We start from the raw sequence: 18,769 nt of genomic DNA on the forward strand, positions 1-18,769 counted from the left end.
TCTTATCTTCTGCATGTTCAGAGAGATAAATCATGTTAAATTTGTATTTCCCCATACTGTAACAACCCATTGTAACAGAAGTCTACCTCTTTCTTCTTATTCTCAGGTGATGACTCTTTAAATTCATTTACATAAGAGTCATGTGACACTGTCAGAGTATATAATACGCCCGACTAAACTATTGGATCATAGTTGCTGCAGATTTGCCTGTGGAGACTTCTCAGCACCTTCAAGTTTGACTTGTCACCATGATGGCTGGAGGCTTAACAGAGGCCAGTCCTTCTACTCCAGATGTTCAGCAGCTGGCTGACAAGGTAAGTAAAAGAGCCCATTAAAACAATCATTGACAAATTTATATTTTGTATATAAATTAAACCAATGTGGAAAACGCACCTTATTTAGTAGCTGTCATTCAGTTGTGAAAAAAGAATACCTGTTTATCTGGCTACAGATTGCATGTGTTATTTCAGAATCAATAACCTCCCTTGACTCAAAGTTTGGTGGCGCCAGTGACAATGCCCTATTCTAACTAATGGTGACGGGGAGGGGCATTGAGCCCCCCCCACAACTCTTTGCTATTCTGTCCTGCTACAGACCCCCGTCTTGTGTCATCCATGCAGGGACCAGGTTTGGAAAATGAATATCAATGCTGATAGTCTCACGATTTCAGATTCCCTTTATTTTGTAAATAAAGTAAAATAAAAATCCACCGCAGCTTTCGCAAAGAGTCTTGTGGCTGCTCGGAGGTTATTATGGAATAAGTTTTTGTGACACCTTTCAGGCTTACAAACTGCTTGTGGCGCAAGTAAGGTGGTGTGTGTGGTTTTTTTTACTCTAGCCTACAAAAACTTAGATGCCATGAGACTTTGTAGCTTTCTTTTGAAAGAATGCTATTTGTTCTAGGGGAGCAGTTTAATATTTTCAGAGATCGCAAAGCTAGCCATATTCAGATTCTTTTTCACAAAGGGCGGCAAATATGTTCCAGCAGCCTTAAGGGTTTTCAACACAAAATCCGTTTCTCAACTCCTGTACGCTGCAGATGTCTGGCATAATGGAGACCTGCCAAAGCTAGATGGCTTTCAGGCAAAATTTCTACGATCTCTGCTGCAGGTACCCAACTGTGTCCCCAACTCCATACTTCTGTTAGAAGCTGGTGAATGCCCAATTTCAACTAAAGCGTGGTGGGCTGCCCTAAAACATTGGCTCAGGATTTCAGTGTTTGATCTAGGGAAGGGTTTGTACCAACACCTGACCAATGAGGAATTTGTCAGCAAATGGCAGAAAACCATGGCCAGAAAAGCCACCTCTATTGGTCTGTCACCCCCCAACTGTATTACCTGGGTTACGAAGGTGCCCTAAAGACATTAAAGCAAAGATTATGGGATAATGCACACAGTGACTTGCGATCTCGATGTCTTTAAGTTAACATCTTACATTAAAAACCTGACAGTACCAAACTATCGAAGGTTATTCACCAAAGCTGGACTAAACGTCTTTCCTTTTGCAGTCTTGGGTGGCAGGTTGAGAGGAGTTTCCTACCAGGACAGACTTTGCTCGTGTGCTCAAGACATCGATTCCATAAAACATATTTTGTTGCACTGTGAAAAATATGAGCAAGCCAGGGCTGAACTGATATTACCCTTGCTGGTACCTTTCCCGGGAAAATCAGAGACTCACTATGTCAGGTTCCTATTGGAAGACCGGACAAACGCTAGAACATTAGCAGTGGCAAAGTTTGTGTCGGTGGTTGCAAGAACCAATGATCCCTATATTCTGAACAAAATGCTTGTTTAACCTGGAGGTAGGCTGTATGAATTGTGTATTGCTTTGTAACGATTTGTTGGGTCTCTGGACCGTAATAAAGGTTGATGATGATATTTTCAGAGACTAAATTGTTAGGTGTGGCCAAATGTATTGAGTCAGCCCACGCATTTTGACCACAATGTCATATAGCCTTTTGTGCCATTTTTACTGCGTTTCTTCTTCATAAAAACTTCCATCTCAAGAAGCGTTTGGTTGCATACAAAAATGCGGCTCTCTTCTAGGCAAGCAGGTTTGGCTTCTCTGGGAAGGGCAGCCATGAGCGTCCACCCTTGGCCTGAGATCAGGACTTGTCTTGAAACAGCGGCTGTTTCTGCACTTGTCCCAAATGGATTTGGGGGTCTGCAAAATTTCTCAAACCCAAAATGAATAACGGAGCAATGCAAACACCCACCGTTTCCTATGGCTTTTGCTCAGTTCTTTGCTGCCCAAGAATGACAACTCTTCTTATTTTTAATTTCAGATGAAATCTCAGATAGAACAGAAGGAAAACAAGGTTTACACTGTTTTCACTGCTGTTGAGTACAAAACACAGGTGGTTGCTGGAACAAACTATTTCATTAAGGTCAGTGCTCCAACTGAGAAATGATCGGGAATTTTATTAATGAACTTTCTATTCTAAAAAGTCTACATTTTAAAAACTAGTTGTGGCGTTTGCCTCCTAGGATGGGTCATAAGGAAAGGGTTAAAAAAGGTGTGATGTGATTGGCCAGTGAGAATGCAAGGGGGGAATAAAAGTTAGAGTGGGAGGTTTTGAAAGTCATTTGAGGTTTGGGAGTTGAAGAAGGAAGAGGGAGGTTTAGGTGTGGGTTGGTAGAGCTGTATTGTGAGAGAGTGAGAGGAATTGTTGGGCGGAGTCAGATAGATAGTTGGAATAATCAGTTTGGAGTTGTTAGGAACTAAGAATAAGAAACTGACAAGAGAAAAATTAACTGAAACCATAAGCTTGTTCCTGCATTTAAAAATAAACTTGATTAGTTGTTTATGTTAACAACTGACTGGACTCCGTGTGTCCCCATGAGATACGGGGTGGTGGCAGCGGAAAAAGCAATCGCAGTGGCGGCACAGGGTCAAACGTCTCGGGGCCCTGTGTGATCGCCACACTAGTTTTTATTGAAGAAGCTTAATCAAGCCATATATATATACGAAAGCATATATATATATATATATATATATATATATTGTGCTTTATATTATTAATTACTTAATACCTTTGCCATTTAAAACCACTTCATCAGGAAGCTTTTGCGTCACTTTAAAAATAGGCTGGCTTGCCTTTAGAGACGGATGTGTATCGTCCCTTCACTCGTTCTTCAAAATGAGAGGAATGCTGCCTGTTGGGTAAACCGCAGGTGGCGCTGTGGTCTAAACCTCTGAGCCTCTTGGGCTTGCCGATCAGAAGGTCGGCGGTTCAAATCCCCATGACAGGGTGAGCTCTCATTGCTCTGTCCCAGCTCCTGCCAACCTAGCGGTTCGAAAGCACACCAGTGCAAGTAGATAAATAGGTACTGCTGCGGTGGGAAGGTAAATGGCATTTCCGTATGCTCTGGCTTCCATCACTGTGTTCCATTGTGCCAGAAGCGGTTTAGTCATCCTGGCCACATGACCCACAAAGCTGTCTGTCCCTCGGCCTGAAAGTGAGATGAGCGCCACAAGCCCATAGTTGCCTTTGACTGGACATCATCATCATTTATTTATACCCCGCCTATCTGGCTGGGTTTCCCCAGCCACTCTTAAACGTAACCATCCAGGGGTCCTTTTTTTTTTACCTAGTCCTTCCACCTTTTCATTTGGTTACTACAGTAAAACCCTGAAAAAGTTGTCCCTCTCACTGTGCAAAGCCGCCCAGTAGATTGTCCAGTCGATGGGTCTCTAAGCAATGTGCATTTCCTGTTTAACACAATTCTTTTTATGCAAGCTACTTTTGCCTTAAGTTCCAATCCTCCCTCCCTCCCTCGACTAAAAGCTTCTCACAGGAGTTGCTAATTTGTGATTCTGCCGGCCTCTTACTTTCATAATCGCCCCAAACTTTGAACTGTCTTGGCTGGGGCTGCTAGGAATTGGGAGTCCAACAGTAGCTGGAGGGTCACATTTTAGGATTGTTAATGTGAACTCGGGCAGTAATTAACATCGAACATTTTAACCCTGGCTCGTTCTCTCTTCCCTCCAGGTCGATGTTGGCCAGGGTGAACATTTGCACTTGCGTGTCTTCCAGCCCCTTCCTCACAAGAACGAAGCCCCTTCTTTGACGGCTTACCAGACTGGGAAGACAGCAAGTGATCCACTGAACTACTTCTAATGAGCCCGTTCTGCTGCCATCTTGTGTGGTTTTTTAAACAAATACAGGATGCAGACTGACATGTCAAAATCAGCTACAAATAAAACATCTCGTTTGGGAAGTTTTAGGTTGTGATTCTGCATTGTATTCTGTGTAATGGCAACGTTTATTCCTCGTACTCCTTTTCCACTAGTAAGACACAGGGATAGAAAGTGAATAGTATAGTTTGTGCACTTACAGGCTTCCCAGAAAACAAGGCAAACGATAGCCGGTAGGCACAATTTCATAATTTATCTCTCCGGAATTTAAGGATATGATTGCAAAACTACTAACTGCATTTACCTCACACTCACGGGACCCACATAACATTTGTAAAGGGGACCCCTGACCATTAGGTCCAGTCGTGACCGACTCTGGGGTTGCGGAGCTCATCTCGGTTTACTGGCTGAGGGGGCCGGCGTACAGCTTCCGGGTCATGTGGCCAGCAGGACTAAGCCGCTTCTGGAGAACCAGAGCAGCGCAAGGAAACGCCGTTTACCTTCCCGCTGGAGCGGTACCTATTTATCTACTTGCACTTTGACGTGCTTTCGTTTTTTTTTTTTTTTTTTATAAATATTTATTAAAGTTTTTAAATATAAATGCACAAATAATAAACAATCTTACTTCTATCACAGACATAATTTCATGACTTCTTTGGACTCCCTCGCGTCTCCCGCTCCCATTTACATCGTTAAAAGTTTTTTCCAAACAAATTATCAACTTGTTTACAATCTCATGTCCACACATTCAAATATAATCTAGCACTTCTTCCAAAAAGTTTTATATTTTCTTTAGTCTCACTTATCATCAAATTTCAAATCTAATTTAGTGGTGGCCAATTTTTTATAATCTAGCATCCTTCTTAACATTCAACCAAATTACAATGTTTTTGTAGATACTTCTTGAATTTCTCCCAGTCTTCCTCCATCTTCTCTTCTCCCAGGTCACGGATTCTGCCAGTCATCTCGGCCAGTTGCATATAGTCCATCAGTTGCATCTGCCACTCTTCCAGTGTGGGTAGATCTTGAGTTTTCCATTTTTTTGCGATGAGTATCCTTGCTGCCGTTGTTGCATACATAAAGAATGTTCGGTCCTTCTTTAACACCTTCTGGCCGACAATACCCAGAAGGAAGGCCTCTGGTTTCTTAGTGAAGGTATACTTAAATACCTTTTTCAGCTCATTATATATCATTTCCCAGAAGACCTTCACCTTAGGGCATGTCCACCAGAGGTGAAAGAATGTTCCTTCGTTTTCTTTACATTTCCAACATTTATTATCAGACGAATGGTATATTTTGGCAAGTTTAACTGGGGTCATGTACCATCTATATATCATTTTCATTACATTTTCCTTCAGAGCATTACATGCGGTGAAGTTCAGCCCAGTGGTCCACAACCTTTCCCAGTCCTCAAACATGATGTTATGCCCAATGTCCTGTGCCCATTTTATCATAGCCGATTTAACCATTTCGTCTTGTGTATTCCATTTTAACAGCAAGTTATACATTCTAGATAATACCTTAGTCTTTGGTTCTAACAATTCAGTTTCTAACTTCGATTTCTCCACCTGGAACCCTAACTTTTTATCATTTTTAAAAACTTCTTTAATCTGAGCATAATGTAACCAGTCTCGCACCTTATCCTTCATTTTCTCTAAACTCTGCAATTTCCAATTGTCTCCATCTTTTTCTAATATTTCCCAATATTTTGGCCATTTGGCCTCCATATTGGGTCTTTTTAGGGCCTTAGCCTCCAGAGGTGAGAGCCACCTTGGAGTTTTATTTTCCAGTAAGTCTTTGTATTTTGTCCAGACATTAAACACTGCTTTCCTGACAATATGGTTCTTAAAGGCCTTATTGATCTTAACTTTATCATACCATAAGTATGCATGCCAACCAAAAGCATTGTTAAAACCTTCCAAGTCCAACACGTCAGTGTCTTCGAGAAGTAGCCAGTCTTTTAGCCAGCAAAAAGCTGCGGCTTCATAGTACAACTTTAAGTCTGGCAGGGCAAAGCCCCCTCTTTCTTTCGCATCTGTTAATATCTTAAACTTAATTCTGGGCTTTTTGCCCTGCCAGACAAATCTGGATATATCTTTCTGCCACTTCCGGAAGCACTCCGTTTTGTCCACAATCTGTAATGTTTGAAACAAAAACAACATTTTTGGCAATACATTCATCTTGATAGCAGCAATTCGGCCTAACAAAGAAAGCTTCAATTTTGTCCAAGTATCCAAGTCTCTCTTAATTTCAGACCAACATTTTTCATAATTATCCTTAAATAGACTCAGGTTTTTTGCTGTTATGTTTACCCCTAGGTATTTTACTTTTTTAACCATAGTTAGTTCTGTTTCTCTCTGAAACCGTTCCGACTCTATATCTGTCAAATTTTTTCCCAACACTTTAGTTTTCTGTTTATTTAATTTAAATCCTGCCACCCGACCAAAATCCTGTATCAGTTGTAATACTCTTTTCGTACTAGATTCTGGCTCCTGCAGAGTTAAAACTAAGTCATCTGCGAAAGCTTTCAATTTGTATTGTTTCGCTCCGACCTGAATCCCTTCCACCAACCGGTCCCCTCTGATTAAGTTCAAGAGCACCTCCAGAACCGAAATAAATAACAAAGGGGAAATCGGGCAGCCTTGTCGTGTTCCTTTTTCAATTTTGAACTCTTCTGTAACCACATTGTTAACTATTAGTTTAGCCTTTTGTTCTGAATATATTGCGTCAATCCCATTCTCAAACCCCCGTCCCACTCCCATTTCATTCAAATTTCCCTTCATAAATTTCCAAGAAATATTGTCAAAGGCCTTCTCCGCGTCTATAAAAATTAACACTGCTTTTGTATTTATATCTGTTTGCAAAAGTTCCAAAACGTCAATAATGTTCCTAGTATTTGCAAACATATGTCTGCCTGGGAGAAAGCCTGCCTGGTCTTTATGAATTACTTCATTAAGAACTCTTTTAAATCTACTTGCCAAAATGTCTGCAAATATTTTGTAATCCACATTCAGAAGGGAGATGGGACGATAGTTTTTAAGTTGTGTCTTTTCAGCTTCAGATTTTGGTATCAATGTGATAAAAGCTTCCTTCCACGATTCCGGCGCCTTCTTCCCTTCCATAATTTCATTACAGACCTCCATCAATGGTTGGATCAGATAGTCTTTTAATGTCTTATAATACTTGGAGGTCAGGCCGTCTGGCCCTGGAGATTTGCCCAATTGCATGTTCTGGATAGCTTGTTCAATCTCTTGCTGTGTTATTTTGTTATTCAGGATTAATCTGTTTTTTTGTGACAACTTTGTTAGTCCATTTCTTTCCAAAAATTGTTTAATCTCAACCTCATCTTGCGGCCCTTGAGTGTATAATTTTTTAAAGTATCTCTGGAAGCACTTTCTAATTTCCATGGGGTTCTGGATATTTCTTCCTTCAATTTCTAGGTTTGTAACTGTATTTAGTTTCTGTCTCTTCTTCAACTGCCAGGCTAGCAGTTTCCCACATTTATTTGCCGATTCAAAAGTTTTTTGTTTCATTAATTTAATCTTCCATTCTATTTCTTGGTTTATCAATTTGGAATATTGAGCTTGATATAGTTTAATTTCTCTCAGAATCGGCTGTGACTTCGGATTTGATCTTAATTTCTTCTCCAATTCTTTGATTTTCTGCAAAATCTTATCTTTCCTTTCATTTTGTGTTCTTTTCTTTACAGTGTTCTGTTGTATCAAGAACCCCCTCATCACAGCTTTGCTTGCGTCCCAGATAGTTCTTTTTTCCACCGTAGTGTTCATATTTATTTCAAAATAGTCCTTCAGAGTTTTTTGGGCCTTCTTAACGATCTCCTGATCTCCAAACAAGCTATCATTCATCTTCCATCTAAAGGAGCCGGTTGGCAAAAGTGTCATATCCATCTTCAGCGCATTATGGTCGGAGCAGGTCTTTGGGCAGATTTCCACTTTTCTGACCTTGGGTGCCAGACCTCTAGATATCCATATTTGGTCGATTCTTGTCCAAGTCAGTTGGGCTTCAGAGAAGAATGTTCCCTCTCTTCCCAGGGGGTTCTTAGTTCTCCAAATGTCAATCCAGTCCATATTGTCAGCCATTTCAAAAAAGGTCTTTGGCAGTCTGCCATCTTTTGTGACATTTTGATTTTGTGACTTATCCATGTTTGTCGATACGACCCCATTCATATCTCCCATCATAATGATGTTGTTGTAGTCCAGATAGTCCAGCATGATCTCATGCAACTTCTTGTAAAATTCCGATTTCCCGTCATTTGGTGCATAAATTCCTAATATCAGAATCTTTTCTCCTTGATGTTGTATCTCAATTCCTAATATTCTTCCATGTTCGTCTTTGAATAAGAATTTAGGTGACAGGCTCTCTTTTGCATATATCACCACTCCTCGCTTCTTTACTCTGTCCGAAGATATAAATTCTTGACCAAGTCTTTTGTTTATTAACACCTTTCTATGGAGCCTAGTCACATGTGTTTCTTGTAAGCAGATAATATCCAATTGTTCTTTTTTTAATATATGAAAAATTTTCCTCCTTTTTTCCGGGATGTTGCAGCCATTAATGTTCCAACTCATAAGTTGCAGAGACATCCTGAATAAATCTGGTTATTTTTCAAGGGGTGGTATCTTATTCAGAAGATCTTCAGGGTCCAAGGGTGCAGGTTCCTCTGGTGTTTCAGGCCCTGGAAGTTGGTCAATTCCTTTGTGAAGGTCCTCTCCGTATACGTTCAGAAATTTATCTCTATCTTCCGATGTTCTGATTTTGATCTTCTTCCCTCTAAAAGTAAAAGATAGTCCTTGAGGAAATTCCCACCTAAAGATGATTGAATTCTTCCTTAGTAGTCTTGTCAACTCCAAATAGTTAGATCTAAGATCTAGCAGTTGTTTAGGAATATCCTTGTAGATCTCAATTCTTTTGTCCAAAATATCCAGTGACTTTCCATAGTGTAGGCCCAAAATCTTATCCCTTTCCTCCTTTGACCTCAGTATTATCAAACAGTCTCTGGGCTTCTCTTTCTTTAGAAGTCTTCCGAGCCTAAAAGCCGAGACGATTTTAAAGTCCTTTTCCTCTAAACTCCAAAATTTGGAAAATTCTTTAGTCAAAAACTCAGCTAGGTTGCCTTCTTCCACTTCTGGTATTGCTCTTATCCTTAAATTGCTCTCCCTGTTCCGCAGTTCAAGCATGGACAAATAGGTCTGATGTTCACCTACTTGTTTACAGAGTGGTCTTACCTCTTGTTCTAAGTTTTCAAGTTTTTGGCTGGTATCTTCAGCCAATTTCCTATTTTCCCCTGCAGCCTCCTTCAATTCTCCGATTGCTTGAGTATTCTGTGCAACTTGTCCAGATAATTTATTTAAACATTCTATGTTCTGCTCAATTTTATATGTTTGCTCATCGGCTTTCTTGTCCAAAGATTCTACTTTCTTATCCAAAGATTCTAATTTTTCGAAAATTTTCTCTAAGATAGCAGTGCTTGCCCCTGAGGCCATATCTTCCAGTTGTAATTCCTCAGTTTCTCCCTCCCCTGCCCGAGGCAGAGAAACAGCTTCCACCTCAGAAGGCAAAGTAGGCACAGATGATCTACGTGCCTGTGAGGCTGCGGTTAAAGTTGTCAAAGTTGTTTGTTTAGTTCTTCCTCTCCTTCTTGTACCACTCATTCCAAAGTTATCTAAAAGTCAAGGTCAAGCTGAGTTGTTCCCATGAGAAAGCCACGGCCCAGATGGTAACAGTCAACAGAGGGCCGGGAAAAGGAAAGTAAAATAAAAGTCACTGTTATAAGTCCCAAATCCTCTAGGGGGAGTTTAAAATATTTCAGGAAAGAAGTCAATTTCAATTAAAATAAAGTCAGATTTTTAAATCCAGGAACCTTCAATAAAAAGATTTTTCAGCAGAGTTGAGGTTCAGTACAGCTACAGTGTTTCTGATGGTGCAAGCTGGTAATCCAAATGCCTTAAAGTAACAAGTTCAAACTCTCTCAGATTGTTTCAAAGTTCAGATTCAAAGTATCCAAACTGCAAACTGCAAGCTGACAGCTCAGTTTCTCAGGCAGCTCCAGCGCCTGGGGTTTTTAGTTAGAATGTAGCTCCAAAGGGAGAAAGATATCCCCGTGTAATTAAAATTCATAAGAGTCCAACACATAGAGTAATTGTTCCACTTAAAATAAAGTTCAATGGGTGCTCAGATCAAATAGTTTAAAAGATCTCTCTTTGCCTCCACTCCTCCAGCTCTTTGCGTTCAAGTTCAATGGGAGCGGAAGACGGACTTCCTGTTTTTCGTCACTCCGCTTTCAGCCAAATTCAATATTTTAAAGTCCCAAATTGCATAGAGTCAGATGTTTACTCACGGGTTGTTGTTTTCAAGGCATAAATTTCAGGAAGAAAGGTCAGCGCTCACTGGTAACAGCTACGCGGCTTCACTCCGCCGATTGCGGAACGACCCACAGCGCCGCAGCCTCCTCCGCGATCCGGAGCCCCTTACGGGGTTCCTTCAACGTTTCGGTGGCCGCTACAGGCGCCCGCCGGGTCCCAGGACCGCAGGCTTCTGCTGCCTGCGGTTTTCCGTTTTGGGTCTCCGCTGCGCCGTAGCGGACGACCCTTCTCGTGCGGAGCTTCCCTTCCCCGTTAGGAAAGGGCAGCCATTACCCTTCGCGCCGCCTCCGGAAGTTTGCACTTTGACGTGCTTTCGAACTGCTAGGTTGGCAGGAGCTGGGACCGAGAAACAGGAGCTCACCCCGTCTCAGGGATTCGAACCACCGACCTTCTGATCGGCAAGTCCTAGGCTCTGTGGTTTAACCCACAGCTCCACCAGCGTCCCTGTCTTAGATAGAACATCCAAATAAATAAATAAAAAGATTGCCGACTCTTTCCTGCCTCACCCAAACAAGGCAGTCATTGGTTGTTGTTCTTTTCCAAGGAAATACATACAGGGAAGAAGATTCTCTTTCAAGTACTGTGTGGAAGACAGAGCTGGTATCCTCAGATATGAAGCAACAACCATTGTGATCCTTATCAGCAGCCATAGGCACAATCTGAAACCTGCACAGCCTCATTCGAATCTGTGCTACCACCTCCTACAGTCCACATGGGTGTAGGCAAGGGGAGGCGGCAGGCAGCTGCCCCCTATATCCTCAAAAATTATGGAAAAGCATTAAAAATACTCAACTAGCCGAGGTTCTGTTCCCATCGCAGAAGCCAATTCCCCCTAGTTAGAAGCCTGCCCTCGTAATGTCTTTACCCATGATCTCCCCCAAAAAGCTCAGTAACCTTGGGGGGTGATCTCCCCTAAAAGTTCAACAACTTTTTTGCCTTCTCCCCAGTAAAAATCCTGGCTGTGCCCATGACAGTCCATCTTAACTACTGTGGCCAGATCCAGACACCATCAGCCAGTCTCCTCCCTCTTCCCATTTACCATCCAACCTAATGAAGAGATTAGTTGAACCTGACCTTCAACACTTATGAAATTTCACCTATTAACATGGGCTTTTTTTTTTTTAAGCAAGCGACTTGATTTATTGAAAAGGATCCAAAGAAGTGGTATACAAAAAGGAAAGCACAACAGATGAATTCTTGGGTATATAATGACTATGTAGCTCTATTCAGACATTGCTCACGTGTCAGGCATAAGCGCATAGAGGATTGGGACCTGGTTTTAGCCCAATCAGCGTCTTCCCCCTCCTCTTTTTTCTTTTTAGTAACCACATGGTCATGGTTGTGTGAGCAGAAATCCCAGTGATAGCTCCTGGTCATGAGTAGGGGGTCTCAACTGGGACACCTGATTAGTCAAGTGTCACAAATTAGGCTTTCTGCTCATACAAAACGTTGCTAAACACATGGGGGGGGGGAGGTGATAGTGTGAGGTAAAAAGCACAGTCCCAGTCCTTGATCTATGCGCTTACGGTTTACCACACAAGTAACACATAAATACTTGTACGCCACAGAAATTAATACGATCAAAGCATGGCTACATTACTACAATTTTAAAGCACGGTACTATTTTTAAAAAAGAAAGGAAGAAAAATCATTTTGCATTTGGCAAAATAAACACCAGTTTTCAACTTAGTAAAAAAACTGCGGAGGGAGAAAGGCTTCTGCAGAACTGCTTAGAAGTAAGCCAGTTCATCGTGTTTTGCTTTCTTGCTTTGGTAACTGGTGAGCTCCAACGGCTTGTTTTCGTGAGGGAGGCTTCTGAACACTCTCAGGTGAAGGAACTCGTCATTGCCAATGTGGATCTGGAAAGAAAGAAAAAGGGGCCTGTAAATTGTGTGAAGTGAAGGCATAATAATAATAATAATAATAATAATAATAATAATAATTTATTATTTATACCCCGCCCATCTTACTGTGCTTCCCCAGCCACTCTGGGCGGCTTCCGAAAAAATATTAAAATACTGTAATACATCAAACATTAAAAGCTTCCCTAAACAGGGCTGCCTTCAGATGTCTTCTAAAAGTCTGGTAGTTGTTGTTCTCTTTGACATCTGGAGGGAGGGCATTCCACAGGTGGGTGCCACCACTGAGAAGGCCCTCTGCCTGGTTCCCTGTAACTTGGCTTCTCGTAGTGAGGGAACCGCCAGAAGGCCCTCGGTGCTGGACCTCAGCGTCCAGGCAAAACAATGTAGGTGGAGACGCTCCTTCAGGTATACTGGACCAAGACCGTTTAGGAGAAAGGTCATCCAGTATAGCTTAGGCATCAGCGCTCGTCTCGCTTCATTATAGCTGTACTGTAGTTGGGAAGGGGAGGAAGAATCAAGCTTCTTTCCGATGGAAGGATTGCTTTTCACATCTCCGTGACGCCAAACAAATGCCAGGAGCTCCTGCTTAGCCTACTCTATCCTAAAGGATTCATCTGCCTAATGTTCCTCAGGGAAATCATCCAACCCCTCACTTCTCTGAGGCTTCAGCAGCACCAACACAAATGATTGCTTGACGAGTGCAAACTGCAAAATCAGCACAGATGCATTACTGCTGTTCTTGTTAGAATGAAAACCAAGATTTAGTAAATGGGGCCTAATTCTCAGTGAAGCAATAAATTTCTGTAGCAGATGTAACAGTTCAGACGGTGGGGGGAGGAATCAAATGACTGAACTCTCTTTCACACTATTAAAAGGTCAAGGGACCCCTGACCATTAGGTCCAGTCGTGGCCGACTCTGGGGTTGCGGCGCTCATCTCGCTTCATTGGCTGAGGGAGGCAGCATACAGCTTCTGGGTCATGTGGCCAGCAGGACTAAGCCACTTCTGGCGAACCAGAGCAGCGCACGGAAACACTGTTTACCTTCCCACTGGAGTGGTACCTATTTATCTACTTGCACTTTGACATGCTTTTGAACTGCTGGGTTGGCAGGAGCAGGGACTGAGCAATGGGAGCTCTCCCCATCGAGGGGATTCGAACCGCCCACCTTCTGATCAGCAAGTCCTAGGCTCTGTGGTTTAACCCACAACGCCACCCGCATCACGCTATTACCACCATCCAAAATAATTTATCTCCACATTTAAAAGCAGTATGCTGGGGAGAAGGCCAGAGTTCCAGCCCCATAATAGAACCCAGCCTCTTGGATAATGTCGTTGTCCCAAGTGAATCTCCACCCCCCATCTCTCCCACTTCCTCATCATCACTTCTATGGGTGCTGCTACAGGTCCTCTGTCTTCGAGCTCTTTGCTCTCCTACTTTTAAGGCTCGCCGGGTTCTGGGAAATGGAGGATCTGGAATGTTTTCCAATGACAACAGGTCAGCCAGGTGTTGTTCTGGACTCTCCCATGATTTCCCAACTTTTCTCCTCATCTGCCTCTAAGCTGCGAACTCCTGCAAACCCCTGTTGTAATTCTGAACTGTCTTCTTCTTCTCTCGAAGGGTCATGCTGGGCAGCCGGTCTCCACCTTCCCCCTCTGCCCAGTACCTGACACCCAGCCACTACCCAGGATTTATGGCCTCAGCACTAAGCTTGGCTTCCAAAGGCTCAGACTCAGGCAAAATCACCTGGAAAATACCCTGGATGCTTTAATTTGTTGACATATAATGGAGAAACTGTCCATTATTAGCAGATATACTGCATTTGACTTGATAGCCACAAGAGCGAATGTGTGCTTTACAACAACAAAAACAGCAGGCATATACGGTACCTTGATAAAGTAGTTTATTCCAGCAACCATCTGCGTCTTAAACTCAACTGCTTCAAAGACTTCAAAGCTTCTGCCTTCTTTCTCTTCCACTTGTCCTTTCACCTTTTGGGAACAGAAAAAGGTGGGGGGGGGAGGAGGAATTAGAATTTGTTTGCTGCTTAAAATATTGTGAGGCCTGCAAAAATCTCTGCCATTTGTGCCTGGAGAGGTTTTAAAGACCAGATGTAGAGGTGAAAGAAGAACCGAAAGCTGGGAAAGTTCTGCTCTCCATGGGGATACTGGTCAAGACAGGATCCCCACCCCATGGAAGCTTCTCCCCCCTCCCCCTCCTCCGCTTTAGATGACCTATAATACAATGTGGAAAATAGAATCCTAGCTGCTTTGAAATAGAGCAAATCTCATCACCACCCACCCAGCATTAGGAAACTCCCTAGCTTCCTCCACCTTGGCCCTCCAGATGTTTTTTGGCCTACAACTCCCATGACCCCTAGCTAGCAGGACCAGTGGTCAGGGATGCTGGGAATTGTAGTCTCAAAAACATCTGGAGGGCCGAGGTGGAGGAAGCCTGCCCTAGCAGTTTTCGAAACTCCCATTGTTCAAGGCGCATTTTGCGAAAGAGAATTTCATCAGCACGAGCAGTTTCTGAACTCTGGGTACAGTACAGTGCCTGAGATTTCAGATTAAAATTACAAGTGGAAGGAAACAAGGAGCTTTTTCTGCCTCCCCACTTCCAGCCACTCTGTCAAGACTGGGGAACAGACCCTCTTAAGAATATTAGGGGGAGGGGTAACTTTGGGTAGATCACTGCCAATTTATTTTATACTGTGAGTAGATCGCAGAATATTGAGAGTTGGACATCCCAGCACTTAGACCATGTGAAAAAGGAACATAATATTTTAGCCGCAGTTCATTCATTTTCAGCTTTGTATTCTTGTTATTAAAAAAATGTGCCTAGACATTCTGTTGTTGCGCTCATAACTTAGGTTTAAGGTGCCAATGAGCTCCTAGCTTTCATATCTCACTTTCTAACACTGTTCCCTAGCACAGCCAACCCCAGTGGGGTGTCCTGTCAACATCTATCAGCCGATCAGCATCAACAGGGAGTCCCGCTTGCAAAGGAACAATCGGGAGCTCCACGTCCATACCTGCCGCACACGTGATTGTTTGTGGGGAGCAATTTGAGGGCCAAATTGGGACCCATTTCAGACCTCATTAGTCCCTGCCCAGCACTGTCCTAAAGGGAGCTCATGCACAGGCAGTCCTCTCTTGACAGAGGCAGAGCTTTCCTATGACACAACCTGGCTTCACACAGAGTACTTTTTGAAAAAGGCAGTTCATATACTCCAGATCGTAAGATGACATGCACGCAAATGTGAATCAAGAGCAGAGCCTAATAACCTCAGCAAAGGGGATTAGAAAACAAGTTGCCATAGGCAGAAATGAGCAATCAGACGTGCAGGTATTCTGTTGATACGAATGAAGTGGTACGAAGAGCTTTGCTTGCTCATTTTCTTCCATGTCAGATGAAGGTGCAGAAGCAAGACAAATAAGAAGTTGCCACCTGCATTTCCCAGCCCTTGTGCAGAGATGATGAGAGTGAGAAAGAACACCCAAGAGCAGGAGTTAGGGTTAGAGGAAGCAGTCACATTCCTGAGTCAGGTTCCGCATTATATTAAAATCTTAAATCATGAGATTAGGCATCAGAAACAGAATATCTGAGACAGATATTCTGTCTGCATCCTCTGCAGCTCATCCATCAACGAGGCTGGGCAACTGCTCTGGACCAGCAGAAGACCTAGCAGAAAAGCTGAGCCCTGTGGATACTTGTGGATGGATCATAGTTATGAGTGGCCTCCGGATGAAATGTCCCAGACAGTTCCAAGTAACTGAGAATGGAAAACATGCAACTACAGGGAGGGATAGAGGAAGTGAAAGAGGAACTGCTGAAACGTCAAAGTTCCAAAGTTCCTGAGCAATTACAGGGGGTGGGTCACAGGATCTAAAAGAACGGTTTAAACTGCACAAATTCTTATTTTCTTTCGTTGATGAGGGTGATGTTGGTTCAAAACAGAGCTGAATGAGCAGCCCCCAGTAAGGAACCAGAAATGCCTCTGTGCCCCTGAAATAAGCCTTGAGCTGCCCCATTGCTATATATCTCCATAACTTAGGGCAAGTCCACTTTGAGATTGGGACACTTCAACCACAAGGAAGCACTGAGTCAAATGCTGCGCAAGGCTGACTCCGGGAAAACGCCCTCCTTGCTATTTTTAATGTGGGGTGATCCAACGGCAAGTTTCCAATCTAAGAAACGAACTTCTTATGTGGATGCTTGTTTCTAAGGGAAGGGAAGACCCAAAGCATTTCTGCACCTTTTGGTGGGAATTCATTTCTTATTTATCAAATTTGCAAACACAAAACACTGCCCTGCCTCCCCAAATCATGAAATTTGGCTTTGATTATGCGTTTTGCTGTTTTTATTTTTCTACATTACTTGCTCTCTGCTTATTTGGAAAACACAACCTCTGTGCTGTTCCTGTATTTTGTAACTTTGATCATGTTTTGTTTGTATTTTTTATGTTAATTAAAAAAAACCTATTTTTAAAAAATGTTATGCATATTGTGGGGAATGCTCTCCCGGGAGTGTTGATCTATCATTTGGGGGAGCCCAAACTTATTTTGGGATGCAGGTTCACATATAGTCCTACTCTGACTGAGGCTGCTCACTTAATTCCACTTCACTATGTCCTGGGAAGGACAAATAAGGAACTAGGACTAAGTAACCAATCTCAGCACCGTCTTTTGCTTTGGTTAAGGAAGACTCCATAAGTTAAAGCAATAGTCCCCGAAAATACGGGGGGGGGCTGGTTTAGGTATTTTTAAACCAATGCACTGCTCCGAAGTGCTTCCTTCCATTTCTCATCCCTCTTTTCTAAAGTCTACCCAGCCCCTTAATTAAACCCCAGTTGCCCAAGTGCACAAAAACTTCCTCCACAATGCACAACTTTCCGTTTTGGGGAAATTGCCCAAAATGCGCCTAGCGTTAGAATAAACCTTGGAACGACATGCTCGGCACCTGAGCATCAGTGAAACAGGTATGAAAACAACAAAGATGTTGTTCTGCGCCCGTCAGCACTTCCAGGTTGACCTCCCTTTGGCACCTGGACTAACATGGCGACGACTACAGAACTTTTGTGGGCGAAGGGCGCGGCTAGTCCTCATGAGCCCCGGGGTCAAGGGAGGAAGCGGAGAAGGGAGTGCCTCGCCTTTCATGCCAGATGTTGGCAGGCCGAGGAGCAAGCGCCGCTGGAGGAGGAGGAGGAGGAGGAAGAAGAAGAGGAGGAAGAAGAGGAGGAGGAGGAGGAAGAGGAAGAGGAAGAGGAAGAGGAAGAGGAAGAGGAAGAAGAAGAAGAAGAAGAAGAAGAAGAAGAAGAAGAAGAAGAAGAAGAAGAAGGGGAAACTCTCTCCAGGCTGCACTTTTGCCTTTCCCACCTCCCCAGCCAGCCCCCCGTCCCCGTCCCCGGGATGTCTCCAGCTGCGTCCAAGTGCCAGGAGGCTCTCTTCCTTGGCCTTCCTTACTTCCTGGGCGATTTGCTGCGTCTCGGCCGTGGCTGCCTTGGCCTCGCTGGTCCCTCCGCACATCATCCTCGGGCAGCGCCTTGCGCGGAAAAAGGAAACTCCGGTGCGCCAAGGCGCCCTTCGCCCCTGGCCGCCCCTCCGCCAGCTGCTCCAATGATGCAGCTGGGCAGGCGGGGAGAGGGAGGAGAGGAGGAGGAGGAGGAGGAGGCTGACGCAGATCAGGAAGGGAAAGAGGATTTCTCAGCGCTGCAGAAGCCATTTTCTTCCAACCCAAAAGATCGAGAGAGACACGCAGAGAAATCCGAGAAGAAAGCCGGGATTTCGCTCCAAAATGGGACCGGGCATTGCATTGCAAGGACTGGAGTGCCCTCCACGCATTCCCGGATTTATGCTCTGCCCAACCCAGACCTCGATTGGTGTCGATTATTTATTGCATTTATTGCTAAACGGCCCTGCTAGTTCAAAAACAAAGGCAGCCGGTTGCAAAGGGGGCTGCAAAGCCTTGGAAGTGTGTGGCCGGCGGTTAATGTTGCAAACTGGGAGAAGGGCGAGGTCGACAGGGACCAAGTAATGGGATCCGCTGTGGTTATCCTATTGTGGCTCTGGAATCGGGCTAAACAAGTACAGAACAAGTCGAGACAGCTACTTGCCCGCTGTTGTTAACATTGCAGGTTGGCAGTTGGGCTGTGTGATAGGAATTTTGAGGTCTTGGATATATGGTCAATGTTCATAAGTGTACCAACCAAGCACGTACCTACATCAGCACAGAAGACCGACCTGGAACCATTCTGATTCCCAAACTGTCCCAAACTGACCAAATGTTTTCTCTGCAAGGTCAAAGGAAAATAGAAAAGCCTCCCCATTGTCTTTTCCTTCACAAATCCTGTCTTAAGGGTATGTTTGTGCTTGAATAGGGTGTGAACCG

At 43.6% G+C, this 18,769-nt stretch overlaps 2 protein-coding genes across 2 annotated transcripts; one reads left to right on the forward strand and one right to left on the reverse strand.

The window, feature by feature from the left end:
- On the forward strand, positions 1-4,220 carry LOC309332502 (cystatin-A-like). The gene is made up of 3 exons (XM_081845733.1): positions 1-314; positions 2,285-2,386; positions 3,992-4,220. The coding sequence occupies exons 1-3, from the start codon at positions 249-251 to the stop codon at positions 4,118-4,120; spliced, it is 297 nt and encodes a 98-aa protein (XP_081701859.1). The 5' UTR covers positions 1-248; the 3' UTR covers positions 4,121-4,220.
- Positions 4,221-11,603: 7,383 nt separating this feature from the next.
- On the reverse strand, positions 11,604-18,002 carry LOC309332501 (cystatin-B-like). The gene is made up of 3 exons (XM_081845732.1): positions 17,845-18,002; positions 14,269-14,370; positions 11,604-12,379 (listed from the first exon to the last, which is right to left on the reverse strand). The coding sequence occupies exons 1-3, from the start codon at positions 17,908-17,910 to the stop codon at positions 12,251-12,253; spliced, it is 297 nt and encodes a 98-aa protein (XP_081701858.1). The 5' UTR covers positions 17,911-18,002; the 3' UTR covers positions 11,604-12,250.
- Positions 18,003-18,769: the final 767 nt, after the last annotated feature.

This window comes from Podarcis erhardii, assembly GCF_964252035.2.
Source record: "Podarcis erhardii genome assembly, chromosome: 17".
Taxonomy (NCBI): Eukaryota; Metazoa; Chordata; class Lepidosauria; order Squamata; family Lacertidae; genus Podarcis; species Podarcis erhardii.

Coding starts and splice junctions, on each gene's coding strand:
- LOC309332501 (XM_081845732.1), bottom strand. CDS start 17,910: ATGATGTGCGGAGGGACCAGCGAGGCCAAGGCAGCCACGGCCGAGACG. Junction 14,371..17,844: donor CGCAGCAAATCGCCCAGGAA/GTAAGGAAGGCC, acceptor TGTTCCCAAAAG/GTGAAAGGACAAGTGGAAGA. Junction 12,380..14,268: donor GAATAAACTACTTTATCAAG/GTACCGTATATG, acceptor CTTTCTTTCCAG/ATCCACATTGGCAATGACGA.
- LOC309332502 (XM_081845733.1), top strand. CDS start 249: ATGATGGCTGGAGGCTTAACAGAGGCCAGTCCTTCTACTCCAGATGTT. Junction 315..2,284: donor TTCAGCAGCTGGCTGACAAG/GTAAGTAAAAGA, acceptor TTTTAATTTCAG/ATGAAATCTCAGATAGAACA. Junction 2,387..3,991: donor GAACAAACTATTTCATTAAG/GTCAGTGCTCCA, acceptor TCTTCCCTCCAG/GTCGATGTTGGCCAGGGTGA.